At 38.6% G+C, this 15,633-nt stretch overlaps 1 protein-coding gene and 1 pseudogene across 1 annotated transcript; one reads left to right on the top strand and one right to left on the bottom strand.

Annotated features, from left to right (window-relative positions):
• Positions 1 to 444: 444 nt before the first annotated feature.
• On the bottom strand, positions 445 to 1,883 carry LOC145822959 (pentatricopeptide repeat-containing protein At3g15590, mitochondrial-like; annotated as a pseudogene).
• Positions 1,884 to 4,666: 2,783 nt separating this feature from the next.
• On the top strand, positions 4,667 to 6,590 carry LOC114313047 (AAA-ATPase At3g28580). The gene has a single exon (XM_028259374.2). The coding sequence runs from the start codon at positions 4,964 to 4,966 to the stop codon at positions 6,479 to 6,481; it is 1,518 nt and encodes a 505-aa protein (XP_028115175.2). The 5' UTR covers positions 4,667 to 4,963; the 3' UTR covers positions 6,482 to 6,590.
• Positions 6,591 to 15,633: the final 9,043 nt, after the last annotated feature.

Below are 15,633 nucleotides of genomic sequence, written 5' to 3'. Positions count from 1 at the left end.
CTTTCCTAATCAGCAAAATGACCTTTGTCTTTGATTGTCCCTTTCATGAATTTTATCCATATATTAATAATTTTCTATGTAGAACAACTGTATCTGCTAATTGATACTTTGCAATAATGTCACTGAATTCTTTAAGGATGTCCATTACCATCTTATAGCTTTCCTAAGTGACTTTACAGAACATTACAATATAGTCATCAAAATGGAGATGAGAAAAATAATTCATAATTTTTAGGAATAATTACATTTTACCTTTTGTAGTTTCACTTATTTATATATTACCTCTCTGACTTTTATAAATGTATTCATAAACCATATATGGTTTTGAATAATGTGTAAAAGTGACATTTTTTGCTAGACTTAATAGTGTGTGGATTAATGTGTCAGAAAAGCGTGTTTGCACTAGGATTAAGTGGTTGGTGCCAAAATTGAGACTTTAATTGACTAATTTGCCCTTCTAATCTCTTGGCACTCGATATCTATATGACCACTCTCTCTCTCTCTCTCCCCTACCCAAGTTTTTGATTCTCCTCTCACTACCCCAACCTTTGAGTACATTTCACAAAGGCTTATATGAATCTTAAATGGAGGATTCTCACCCCACTTAGCAATGTTGCCCAACAGTTGCTCAGTTTCATCAAGCAAATGCGATTTAGCCATCCAATCCACAAGCACACTGTAAGTAGCAACACCCAGTTCAAAACCATCATTCTCAAGCTCCAATAGAAGATTCAATGCCTTATCCAATAAATTATGTTTCTCGTAAGCCGTAATCATACTAGCGATGCACCTATCATCGGGCTTGTGTCCAACTTTAATCATGTAGTCGAAATTGTTCCTCGCCTGATCCGGGTCTTTCGTTTACCCAAATGCTTTAGCGATGTACAAGACTCCAAACTGGGTTGGAACCCAGCAAACTGCATCGTGGTAGCGATTCTTTGAGCTCCACCAATATCGCCACGCTAGGCAAATGAACGAAGCAATGCCATATAAATCTCCTTCGTAGGCTTCATCTCCCTTGCCTCAATCTCTCTAATCAATGACTCGTCCAACTTCGATTGTGGAGCCTTTACATATGCCATGGTCATTGAGCTTTAAATAGTCATCAGGTTTCTCTCTCTCTCTCTCTCTTTCTCTCTCTCTCTCAGGAATGGCAACGGGGTGGACCAGGACAGGGCCGGGGATCACACTCCCGTCCCCGATCCCCGACGCTACAGAATTTCCCGTCCCCACCCCCGTCCCCGCCTCCGCCCCCGCCCCCACCCCCTAACAAGGATCGGGTTTCCCCGACCCCTGAAAATTCCTGCAGCTCTTTCTCTCTCTGTTTAGCTTTCTCTCTCAATCATAAATCATCCCCCACCCCCTAGCAGGGATCGGGTTTCCCCGACCCCTGAAAATCCCCGCAGCTCTTTCTCTCTTCGTTTATCTTTCTCTCTCAATCATAAATCATCAACAACAACATATTTTCATCAACAACAACATCATCAGCGGCAACATCATCAACAACAACATCATTTTCATCAATAACAACAACATCAACAACAAAAAAAAAAAAATGGAGACAGATCGCGATAAATAGACACACACACACACATATATGTATACATGCACAAATCTACTCAGATCTACCGTGTATGAAGGTTCGACAGTGGTGCGAGGGATGAGGAGGCGACGGGGTCACGGGGGACTGCGTACTGTCGTAGAGGAGGAGCGACGCCATCACCAACTGCAGAGAGAAGAGAGAGTGAGAGAGAGCTTTCGCGGACTGCGGAGAGAAGAGAGAATGAGAGAAGAGACAATGAGAGAAAGCCGTCGCCACTGCAGAATGAGAGAGAGTAGAGGATAGAGAGAGAGAGTGAGAGACAGATCAGGAAGAGAAACATATGACGGTTATATTATTATTATATATATATATATATATATGAATAGATAGAGGGGCATTATAGTAATTTTATGTCGGGAAGAGAACGGGGCCGAGTCCAGGCCTGTGAAAGCTATCCCCGTCCCCGGTCTGAAACTGATCGGAGATTCAATTTTAAATACCATCCCCGACCCGTGGGAAGTATTTTTCGGAGAAAAACCGCTCTTATCGGGGACGAGGGGTCGGGTCCCCGTCGGGCCGGATTCAAATTGTTATTCCTACTCTCTCTCTCTCTCTCTCTCGTGTGGGAACTGGTTTCTCTCATCTCTTTCCCTTGCTTCAACTCAGTTATGGTGGCGAACTGGTTGACCCACCACCAACTGGAACTGCTTTTCACAGCCTCCGAGGCTCTTAACGAAACCCGATCGATTCGTTTCTCCTACTCCCTCTGGTCGGTGAGTAGGTGTGTGATTGCAGTAGATTTCATAGAGAGAGAGAGAGAGAAAAAGAGAGAGAGCGAGCATTACCCAGATAAGAAATGAATGAGATTAGGGGTGAAATCGGTTCAGTTCGATCAGTTTTTTCACTAGTTTTGCACCAAACCGATCATTTCGATTTTTCATATTTGTGAACCGCACCGCCAGAAAAATAACATAAACCGGTGCGGTTTTTTCGATTTTTCGGTTTTTTGGCCTCTTTTTTTTCCCTAGTTGGGCCTCACATTTTGGCCTATATTTCTATCCATTTTGCATAAAATTTGGGCTCAAGCCATGTAATTTCTACATAGGTTTGGGGCCTCACATTTTGGGCCTATTAATATTATATAAGTCGGTTCGGTTCGGTGCGGTTCAGTTCAAAAAATCAAAAATCGTAAACCGAACCGAATGTACAGAAAAACATAAACCGAACCGAACCGAACGATTGAAAACTTAAAACACCGACCGAAAACCGTTCGGTTCGGTCGGTCCTTCCGGTTATTCTTTCACCCCTAAATGAGATGGGTTTGTAGATTGGATGCATTTCATATCTATATAATATATGAAATGACATTCATAAGAAAATTGAAGAAAAAAATAAGAATATTTTAGTTTTTTCATTAATTCTGTCACGTCCCATTACTTTTATACATCACTCAAAATTATAGGGAGCTTATGAGTATATTTATAAAAGTTAAGGATGTAATATGTAATGCACAAAACCACAGAAGTAAAATGTAATTATTCCAAATTTTTATAGGCTTTAAAACATTTTCATTCATTGGATTTGGGTGGTCAAAGTTTAGAACGAGAAAATCAATTTTTATTTATTTATTATTTTAAGATTGTTTTGAAAAGTGAATTATAAATTAAAAAAATGATAGGATTCAAATAATTCAATAAACTGATATATAAACATAGTCGGAGTGATCTTCCTTGGGTCGAATAGAAATCGAGAGATTAAAGAGAGGCTCTATCTAAGTGTACAATTGGGTGCAAATCACATTTGAGTCATTTCAATTGGGAAATTTTACTATGCACAACTCTTATGGTATGCATCCTTTCGTTTTGTCATTTTTTTTTTTATTATGATTAATTTTTTTCTTTAATTATAATCTTGTTTTAATTATAACTCATGATCTTTGTTTATGTCTTATGTTTTGTTTGGTTATGACTATTTTTTTCTTCTAATTATAATTCAAAAAAGTATAAAATCATACCATTTTCTTTTTTAATTATAAGGTGCATACGATACACATTATTTGAGAGATGTGTATCATAATCTTTCTCTATTTCAATAAATAAAAAGATTTTGGCTTTATTTAGGAAGACAATTGGGCTAAAATAGCTAACTAAAAGACAAAATAGACTAAAATAGATAATAAGACAAAATATCACATCTAACCCATAATTATTTCACTTTTTTCTCACAACCATCAAATTAATTTAAAAAAAAAAAAAAAAGAGTCAACCAACCTTCTAAAAAAGAATCAGGATGCTCTCATTGACTTTCCTTATTGACTTCTTACTTGTTGGGCCATTGAGCCCACTTTTAGGCCCAATTTCGATAATTTGAACCGTTCACATTTTAAGATTTGTTAAGTATATTATACTTATAAAAAATCAAATTGATCAGATATTAGAAAACATATGTTCGGAAAACTGTTTATTAATTATTTTTAAAAAATGATTTTTAGTTTGATGATCCGAACACATGCTTTCTAATATCTGATCAATTTAATTTTTTACAGGTATGATATACTCAACAAATCTTAAAATGTGAACGGTTTAAATCATCGAAATTAGACTTAAAAATAAGCCCAATGACCCAGCAAGTATGAAGTTAAGGAGAAAAGTTAAGAAGAAGATCTTGATTCCCTAAATAAGGTCTTTTAAGTTTGGAAAAGTTTATTTAGCTATCAAAAAAAAATAATATATAACTGCCATTAAAATAAAATGAAATAAAATAAAACTTTTATAAAATATGTTAGACATATCTAAAAAAAATTAATTATTATTATCTTACAAAAGTAAAAAAGTAAAAAAAAAAATTACGGAACTTGTGCAATTTTTGCATAGCCATGTAGTGGGTGCTTAAAATAATTATAAAAAAAAAAAGGGAAAAAAAATATTAGAGGTCTTAAAATTTCTATCAAATATTTTATCAAATATCTCAAATGAATATGAACCTCACACTTATATGGATCCATCACATATAAAATATTTGATAAAAAATTTAATATCACTAACATTAAAAAATAAAAAAAAATAAAAATAAAATAAAAATAAAAATTAGCATAAAGGATAGTGTTTGGGATAGATGGGAGGAAAAAGCGACAATATAATGAGTAATTTTATAAATAATTAAAAAAATAAATAAATAATTACTACATCTTTTAAAATTTTATTAGTTGGACAAATCACATCAATATGAACATAATGATGGGGTATAACTGAGCTATTGAGTATTTCTCCCACTGTACCCTTTGGATTATGCCATAAAGCACAGGATAATTTCTTATAAAAGGAGCAACTCATAGAGAGCCAAGCCAAGTGAACTACAAGTGAAGCAAGCAAACAAAAGCCTACAGCTTCTCAGTTCTATCTCATAGTCAGAAATTGGAAGATGGTGAACACTATGGCATTCATGGGGCATCAATGGGCTCAACAGCATCAAGCAGGAGCTGGAATGAGCCAAATAGGCTTCGCCATGGCCATCGCCGCCTCTATGGTGGTTATGACCATGTTTCAACAATTTCTCACAACCCAACTCAGAGGCTATGTTGAGAAATGGATTCACAAACTGGTTAATTCCGTGAACCCTTTTGTCAAAATCAAATTCCATGAAGATACCTTCACCGGCGGACCCAAAAACCACGAAGCTTTCTCCGCCATCGAGACCTACCTCAGCGACCACTGTGCCTCTCAAGCCCCTCGCCTCAAGGCCAACGCTGTTCGCGACATCCAAACTCCTGTCCTCTGTGTCGACGACGGCGTCGAGGTCTCCGACGACTTCGAAGGCATCAAGGTTTCTTGGAATCTCATCGTTGAGAGCGAAAAAAATGATTCCTTCCGCGGCGGCTCGAAGAAGAACAAGCACTATTCGCTTAATTTTCGGAAAATGAACCGTGAAATCGTCGTCGGGAAGTACTTGAAGCATGTTATGGAAAAGGGGAAAGCTGCGGCGGCTAGAAATCGGCAGAGGAAACTGTATTCCAATAGTTCTAGTGAGCATGGAACTTACTGGAACTATATCATGGAATTCGATCATCCCGCCTCGTTCGATACTATTGCCATGGAGGAGAGCAAGAAGCAGAACATTATCGCTGATCTGAGATCGTTTTCTGAATCGAGAGACTACTATCGGAGAATTGGAAAGCCCTGGAAAAGAGGGTACCTTCTGCACGGACCTCCCGGAACCGGGAAGTCCACGATGATTGCAGCGATGGCGAATGAGTTGAATTACGATGTGTACGACCTCGAATTGACTGCGGTTACAAGCAACGCTAACCTGAAGAAGCTGTTGAACAGAACCCCCTGCAATTCTATTCTTGTGATTGAAGACATTGATTGCTCGAGCGACATTTCGGGTCTGAGGGAGAAGAAACTGAACGATGACAAGGACAAGGACAAGGAAAAGGTCAAGTTCGAGAAAGTGACGCTCTCTGCGCTTCTGAATTGCATCGATGGACTATTCTCGGCGAACGAGGGTGGGAGAGTGATGGTATTCACGACGAATCACGTCGAGAAGCTCGACCCGGCACTCATTCGGAGGGGAAGAATGGACAAGCACATTGAGTTGTCATTTTGTAGGTTTGAAGCTTTCAAGGTTTTGGCAAAAAACTATTTGGGTATTGAGAATCATGAATTGTTTCCCCAAATTGAACGGTTGTTGAAGCAGACCGACATTACTCCGGCCGATGTGGCGGAGAATTTGATTACGAAGAACGCCGATGAGGGTTCTGCTCGTGCTTGCTTGCAGACATTGATCGATGTTTTAGAGAAGAAATTGGAGGAAGATAAAGTGAAGTTGTTGAAGGCTGAAGAGAAAGCAGAGCTGGTGGAGCCACCCAAGATAGCAGTGAAAGAGAATGGAACATGTATCAAGGAGAATGGGCATGTGCTATTAAGTGTTCAAGTGTAATTGTTCTATTATGTGCTAGTGATCTAGCGGGTTTGGAATTCTCAGTTTACTGCGTTTGTTGTAGCAGTGCTATGTTTATCAATGAAATAAGATGTTCTGTTTTGTTCTCTGTTCTTTACTGTGTACATCTTTATGTTTTAGATCATGAGTGACCCAATCACATTACGCCTCTGTTTGCAAACTTTTTCTGATCCCATTGATGCGTTTGGTTCCCGAGAAAGTAGTCGTTGATGAGAAAGTGCGAGGAAAAAGTAGAAAGGGACAAATAATTGAAATACTGTTGATATTTGGGAAGTGAATTTTTATGTATATTTTTTTAGTTGTAAGATATTATTGGAGAAAAAAAAATTTGTGTTTGGAAAGATAGTTGAGTTTTTTTGTGATTGGATCTGATGTTTGTGAGAGAAAAAGTGAAATGATTATGAGGTTGGATGTGATATTTTGTTTGGATTTGTTTTTTTTTTTTTGGTTTTGTAAAAACTTTGTCTTTTAGTAGAAAAAAATCCAAAAAAAATTCTTGCCAAACACCGCCTTGGCTTTTTTAGTTACTTTTTGACTTTTTTAGCCTGAGACTTTTTTAGTTGTTTGGTATTCTTGTTTGGTTTTTTTGACTTTTTGATTTTGGAATAACAAAATTGCCCTCTACTTAGAAATGATATTTTTTTGACTTTTTATTTATATATGGGTCCAATTAGTAATTTTGTAACTTTTTTGTCTTTTTGTGATTTTATAACTTTTTTTTTTTTTTGTCTTTTGTGATTATATAGCCAAAATGATTTGCCAAACCAAGGCTGAGTTGTGGGAAATTCTATTTCCACACATCTACTTACCTTAGTGTACACAATTTCTCAGTGTATACACTTATTAATTTTATTATTAATTATTTTTCTCAATCCACACTCTAAATATTTCAATTATACCCTTCTCTCATACAATTGTACACACACCACTCCAATCCTCATTCCACACACTTGTTGAAAATTGTAGACCACTACTACGGTTCCATTCCAAACAAAGAAGACTCTGTCAAAGTGCACAATCCACAGTTCTCCATTGAAGACCACAGTCCTCTTCTTCAATCTCCAATCGATCCATAGTAATCACATTGGCTGGAGAACCATCGTCGGAGATCCAAATCAAGGTACCCTCATGGCGGAGCAACAACGTGATCCACTCTGCCGATGTAGAGACTTCGTCGCCGCCTCCTCATCCTCCAACCGCAGCGGTGACGACGACGACAACTTAGTATTTGATAATGTACCAAGCAATCAAAGAAGTGATTTTCATGGTTGAACTTGAATACTGGGTTTCGTCTAGTTTCAGATAGAGAGATGTGATATATGATGGTATGAAGCTTTGTTCATGGCAGTTACTAGCATATACTCATAGCCCAAAGGTTTGGAGGTTTTGAAGCTTTAAAAGACAGAAACTGATTCCTCTGTGTCATTAATTTTCTATTATGTTAGCTAATGAACTTAATGCAAGGCTAAAAACTAAGTAATCTGAAGCCAGTATCTTTCTTTGTTCTTCACAAATTGCCCTGTTCTTCACAAGGTGTGGATTGAGATTTTTTTTTATTTTTAAAATATGTGTACAGAGAATATTTTCTTCGACTTTCTTTCTAAAGATCTTCTTAAGTGTCCGGCATTTTTCTGTAGGATGTCCTAGTGATCGATGGAAAACACAATAATTAGGACCCTCGCGGTCCTTCTTCGGCAAAAGCTCTTCGATATGAGGCAACTTCAGTTCTTCGTCTACCACCTATTCTTTAACTAAGGCCTTCACCTCCTCAACACTGCACGGAAAAAGAGTGTCATCTTCACAGTTTTTTCTTTTCTGACCTCTGAATTCCTCCCCTTGCGACTTTCGTGTAGAAGACGCGGAAGCCGCAGTGACAGAAGGTCCTCGGGATGACTTGAAGCTAGTTTTATAACTAGTCTCGAACCCGATCTCCCGAGATTGAGGTACGTTGATGTTTCGAGATGCTTCAATTAGTGCCGAGAATGTGGGTAGCTTGTGATTAACAAGAAGCATCTTGTACTCGTTTAATGCCCCTTCAACACAGATTTGGACCGAGTAGCTTTCCTCCACAACCTCATGACAATCCACGGCTTTGTCTTGGAACCTCTTCACATATTCGAGAATGTCTTCACCCTTCTGCTGCTTTTCCTTACACAGGGTAAGTGTGGTCACTTTCTCCGCCACTTGAAAGAACTTGGAGTGGAATTTGTTAACCATTTCCTCCCAACTTCGGACAGAGTTTGGGGCCAAATTAACATACCAACTATATGCTCGGTCAGTGAGGGACTTAGAGAATTCTCTCAGCCGGAGGACGTGGTTTGAACCATGAATACCCAGAGTCTCGATGAATCACATAACATGTTCTCGAGCATTTCCTTGTTTGCCATCGAATTTGATGAACTTCAGCACTGTATACCCCTCGGGGTATGGATAGCTCAGCACCTCAATTGGGTAAGGCGGCTTGACATCCGGATCAGGCAAAGCAGGTAAAGTCCTCTTGCCCCGTTCGAGATCGAACATGGCTTGTACATCGGCGAGAGTGAGAAACTGTTGAGGGCGAGAGTTTGATGGTAGTACTCCCGGAACTTGGCTTATAGACTCGAAGATTGAGCTAGGGGCGACTTGGCCATTCTGGTGCTGCGAATTCATCATTGGTGAGGACATTTGACGATACTGGCCATCAGCGCCTATAGACAAGCCAGTTGGTGATGGGACATTGAATTGAGGCCCGTAAAGTCCACCGCATGGCACCGCTATACCGGGTTGTGCTTGCAAATTTGTTGTCTGCACCAAATGAGGCCCGCTTGGTGCTTGAATAACATTTACTGGTGGCATAACAAGATTAGGTACGGGCAGAGCTCCATTTTGCGCCATCATGCCCCTTATATTTGCCTGGACACCAACAATCGCGCGAAGCGCCATTCATTACATAAAAACCTCCCCTAGTCACCATTAGATCTTGGCTTGGCACGCCATGGAGCCTGGGCATAGGCAAACTGTTGCCGCCTACTGTGGTTTGAGCATGTGTTACTGCTGTTGTGTTGCCATGAGCCATAGGCTGACTGAGGCCTACTTCTCCTTGAATTTGATTTTGCACTCCGACGGGAATAGGTCCACCACCAGTTTGATTTCTGTTTGGCGCCGGTGCAAAATTAGAACTCATCACCAACATGGTGTGAGTGAGATTCTAAAGAGTGGTAAGAATCTCCTGCTGCGTATTTTGAAGTCCTTGAATGGCTTCGAGCAAAAGTGGTTGATCTGGAGCCATGGTCCTGTCATCACCACCATTAGAGGATCATTGTTGGTGAACTTCATTTTCTCCCGCCATCCTTGTTGGAGTTGTGTCGATTCTAGATCTTGTTGAGACCATTAACCAATCTGCCTCCCCAGCAGAGTCACCAAATGTATAAGAGGGTTCAAGAACGTCGTTGGAAAATTCGAAGATCTTCGAAGATCCTTGAAGAACAACTTCGAATTCTCTAGAAGATGATAAGAGGCTTAGATTCATCTATAGTCTCAACTTAAGAACACAAAAAGTAAAGGAGATGATGGAGATAAGAGATTGGGTGAAGAAGAAGGCAAAGTAGCTAGAGAGAGAATAATGACAAGGCTCTCCCATAGATCTCCCACTTTCACTCTCAAGGTTGATAATGGAGGAGGGAAATTAGTTCTTTCCCAAGAGTTAATTCTCCAAAATCCATCCCCTTGTAAAGCTATGGGTGGATGCTATTTATAGGCACCTCATGATGTAGGATGGAGCCCATGTGCAAGGCCCATAGAGAATATTCTCTCTAACCACCTTGTCCGATGAGATGACCTCTCCGAGGATGAGGAAAACCTCGAAGAGGAGATCAACCTCTCGGCGAACCCTTCTTCTTAGCCACACCTAACCAATGATCCCCTATCATCCCAAAGGGTCAGGGGTAATCCCAGAGGACGTCCTGCCGTAAATATTGCCGAGTCTCAAGGATCCCTAGATCGTGCCACCTCGACCCGGGTATAGGCTAATTTAACCGAAAAGTGAATTTATCTCCACTCATCGTCCTCGGGATCGGGTCCTTTGTTCGAACTCCATTACACCCATGGTTCTGGTGCGTAGATCCCGGAAAGCTCTAAGCCCGCAAGTGTTCTGGGACTCATTAACGGAACAACTTCTAGATTACATCTGAATCCGTTCGAAGCCAAGTGCTTCGGATCTCTAGGTTCGTGGATCTGAACCCTTTCGAGTCCAAGTGCCTTGAATCTCTAGGCTTGCTCAATACCCTTTCGAGTCCGGGCCCAAGTAAGTCTCTAAGTTCGTGGATCCGAACCCTTTCGAGGCTTAGAACGATTTGACCCGTTTAATGGCGATAAAATCCGGGCCCACTAATCTTGGACTTGCGAGAAATTCGGGCCCATCATCCTTGGACTATTGGGCCTAATTAATTTAGTGGGCTCAAATTAGCTCCTCTTACACTAATAACTTTCATGGTAAGGCCATCTCTAACGGTTCATCAAACCTTGCATATTTCATAACCACTAATCACATATCTTATAATTAACACCTTTTTGCTCATAACCACATCACTTTGATCATAACCAACATCACATATCTCATAACTACTAGTCACATATCTAATAAACAACATCACATATCTCACAACCACTAGTCACATAACCAATATCTCATAACTCATAACCATTAATACATATAGCATAACCACACCCTTTGACACCACTTTGCTCATAACCATTACCCACATATCTCATAACCACTAACACATATAGCATAACCAAATACCCTTTGACACCACTTTGCTCATAACCATTACCCATATATCTCATAACTACTAACACATATAGCATAACCAAATACCCTTTGACACCACTTTGCTCATAACCATTACTCACATATCTCATAACCACTCATAACTATTATCCACATATCTCATAACCACTAACACATGTAGCATAACCAAATACCCTTTGACACCACTTTGCTCATAACCATTATCCACATATCTCATAACCACTCATAACCATTACCCACATATCTCATAACCACTAACACATATAGTATAACCAAACACCCTTTGACACCACTTTACTCATAACCATTACCCACATATCTCATAACCATTACCCACATATCTCATAACCACTAACACATATAGCATAACCAAACACCCTTTGACACCATTTTGCTCATAACCATTACCCACATATCTCATAACCACTCATAACCATTATCCACATATCTCATAACCACTAACACATATACCATAACCAAACATCCTTTGGCACCACTTTACTCATAACCATTACCCACATATCTCATAACCACTAACACATATAGCATAACCAAACACCTTTTGACACCACTTTGCTCATAACTATTACCCACATATCTCATAACCACTCATAACCATTACCCACATATCTCATAACCACTAATACATATAGCATAACCAAACACCTTTTGACACCACTTTGCTCATAACTATTACCCATATATCTCATAACCACTAACACGTATAGCATAACCAAATACCCTTTGACACCACTTTGCTCGTAACCATTAGCCACATATCTCATAACCACTAACACATATAGCATAACCAAACACCATTTGACACCACTTTGCTCATAACCATTACCTACATATCTCATAACCACTAACACATATAGCATAACCAAACACCCTTTGACACCACTTTACTCATAACCATTACCCACATATCTCATAACCAACATCACATATATCATAACTACTAATCACATATCTCATAGAGCAATGAAGAGAAGAGAAGAGAAGAGCAGAGAAGAAAAGAATAAAAGAGAAGAGAAGAATACCTTTGAATCGATGATTCGATCGCTGCTCGCCGTCGTTGTCGCCGATCGCCGATCGTCGCTAGCCACCACTATCGCCGCTCGTCGATGCCTCCGTGAGAGAGAGATAGAGACAGTGTTGTTTCGAAAGTTAGGGCTCCGAAACTTGGGCTCTACAAACCTGAAAGGAAATGAAAAAAAAATGGGGAAAGACGGGGAAAAAACAGGGGGGAAATTGAGGTTTTGTTAGGTTTAGATTTTCGGAATATTTTTAATATTTTAATTTTCTAAATATTTTTAATGTTTATACAGGCCTAAAAAATTAATTGACAGAAAATAATTGACATAGAAGTTGTTGGAAAAAAAAATGATTTGAAAAAAAAAATATTCAAAAAAATTACTTAAAAACAATTAATTGAAAAAAAAACATTTTTTTAGTTGAGTATTTTAAAAATAGTTTGGTTATGACTATTGATAAAAAATACGGATATGGAGTTATGAGTTGTGTGTTTGATTATCAATTATATGTTGAATTAAGTTTTGAAAACTATTTTGAAAACTCATCACCAAACAAATTTTTTTATTTCACATGTCACATCAAACTTTCAAAACTCAATTCCACATACAATTCAACACTCTATTAAAAAATCATAACCAAACAATTTTTTTGTAGTAGAGGAAAGGGAGCGACAGTAGTGGTGAAAGTGATGGATAAGAGGTGGTGGTGGTGGTGGTGGTGGTGGTGGTGATGGCGAAGGAGATTAGTGATGAAGTTGTAGTAGTGGTATGGGAGATGGAGTGGCGGCGGTGGATGAGAGGTAATAGTAGTAGTAGTAGTGGTGGCAATGGTAGTAGTCATGGTAGTCGTAGAGGTGAAGTGGCGACAGTGGAAGTAGTGGTGGTGATGGAATGGCATTTGTAGTAGTGGTGAAGGTGGTAGAGGAGATGGGTGGTGAGAGAGAGATGAATGAGAGACAGATAAAGGAGAGGGGGAGAGAGAGAGAGAGAGAGAGAGAGAGAGAGAGAGAGAGAGAGACAGAGTGATGAGCAAGAGAGAGACAAAATGGTCGCTAAAAGTGCATTTTCTTGTAGTGGATCGATAAATCGAGATGGAGCTCAGTAAATAGAGAAGACGGGAGGGAGAGAGTGAGCAACGTAAACATAGTGAGAGAAGAGAGAGGGAGAAAAAGAGAAAGAGAAAGAGAAAGAGATAGAGATAGAGAGTGAGAGACAGAAAAGAGACAGAGAGAGAAGAGAGAGATAGAGAGAAGAGAGATGAACGAGAGAGACAATGAGAAAGATAGAGAGACAGAGAGAAAGATAGAGAGATGGGCGAGAGAGACAGAGAAAGATGAGAGATGAGAGAGGTTGAGAGAAGAGAGATGGGCGAGAGAGATAAAGAGAAGAGAGATGAACGAAAGAGACAGAGAGAGAAAAGAGATGAGAGAAGAGATAGATGAGTGAGAGACACACAGAGAGAGAGAGAGACAAATAGACAGACAAATAGAGAGAGAAGAGTGATGAGTAAGAGAGAGAGAGAGAAAGAAAAGAAAGAGATGGAGATGAAAAAATGGATGAAAAGATATAGACAGAGAGAGAGAGAGAGAGAAAAGAGCGAAAAGAGATAAACGAGAGAGAGACAGAGAGAGATGAGCGAGAGAGATAAAGAGAAGAGAGATGAGAGAGATAAAGAGAAGAAAGATGGACGAGAGACACAGAGAGAAAGAGAGACAGACAGAGAAGAGTGATGAGTGAGAGAGAGACAGAGACATAGAGAGACAAAGAAGAGTGATGAGTGCGAGAGAGAGAGAGAAGAGAGATAGAAAGATGAAAAAATGGGTGAAAAGAGAAATGTTCAAAAGAGTAAGACGACGTCGTTTTTATTTTTTATTTTTTGTAACAGAAAAATACCGTTGCATTTATTTAAACCATTTTATGACTATATATATATGAAGCTGTCTCAAAGCCACAATATATATATATATATATATTTTTTATTTCTTATTTTTTTTTGCAACGGTACGTATTACAATCGCAAAAAACTTTTTTTTTTTTTTTTGCGACTGCAGCTGGTATCGTTGCAAAAACTCTATTTTTTTTTTGCGACAGCAATCTCTGCCATCGCAAATACTCTATTTTTTTTTATGACGGCAATTTCTGCCGTCACAAATACTCTATTTTTTGCGACGACAAGTTGTGCCGTCTCAAAAAGTCACATTTTTTGGCGACAGCAAGTTATGCCGTCTCAAAAAGTCACATTTTTTGCTTGAGACGGCAAGTTATGCCGTCGCAAAAAGTTCCGTCTCATAAGCCCACTTTTCTTGTAGTGAATTGTAGATAAAATTTTTCAACACATTTTTTATTAAAATTTAGTCAAATTATTTATATGTATGTCTATGTGTATATAAATATTTTAAAATGTATATTGTTTGTATATTACCCTTTTTATTGTATTTAGTAAATAAATCTAAAATAGAGATATGTGGTTAGTGGTTTTGAGTTGGTTATGATCAAAGTTAGGGGTTATGGGTGAAAATGATGTTAGTTATAAGATGTGGTTATGAGATATGTGATGGTGGTTATGATCAAAATGGTATGGTTACGAGCCAAAAGGTATTGGTTATGAGATGTGGTTATGAGATATGTGATTAGTGGTTATGAGTAAAGTAGTGTGGTTGTGAGCCAAAGAATGTTGGTTATGAGATATGTGATTAGTGGTTATGAGTAAAGTGGTGTGGTTATGAGCCAAAGAATGTTGGTCATGAGATATGTGATTAGTGGTTATAAGTAAAGTGGTATGATTATGAGCCAAAAAGTATTAATTATGAGATATATGACTAATGGTTATGAGATATGTGATGTTAATTATGATCAAAGTGGTGTGACTATGAGCCAAAGGGTGTTATGAGATATGCAATTAGTAGTTATGATATATGTGATGTTAGTTATGAGCTAAAGAGTGTTGGTTATGAGATATATGGGTAATGGTTATGAGATATATGATTGTTGATTATGAGATATGTGATTTTAGTTATGAGCAAAGTAATGTAGTTATGAGTCAAAAGGGTGTTTGGTTATGAGATATGTAGTTATTAGTTATAAGATATGTGATATTGGTTATGATCAAAGTGATGTGGTTATGAGCAAAAGGGTGTTGATTATGAGATATGTAATGTTGGTTATGAGTCAAAGGGGGACTGATTATAAGATGTGGTTATGAGCTATGGGGATTGGTTATAAGATGTGGTTATGAGCTATATGAGTAGTAGTTATGAAATATGTGATTAATAGTTATAAGATATGTGATAGTGGTTATGATTAGA

Source organism: Camellia sinensis, chromosome 1 (genome assembly GCF_055761805.1).
Source record: "Camellia sinensis isolate YWXY chromosome 1, ASM5576180v1, whole genome shotgun sequence".
Lineage (NCBI taxonomy): Eukaryota > Viridiplantae > Streptophyta > Magnoliopsida > Ericales > Theaceae > Camellia > Camellia sinensis.
Note: the sequence above shows the minus strand (reverse complement) of the source record. Positions and strands in the feature narration are given on the sequence as shown.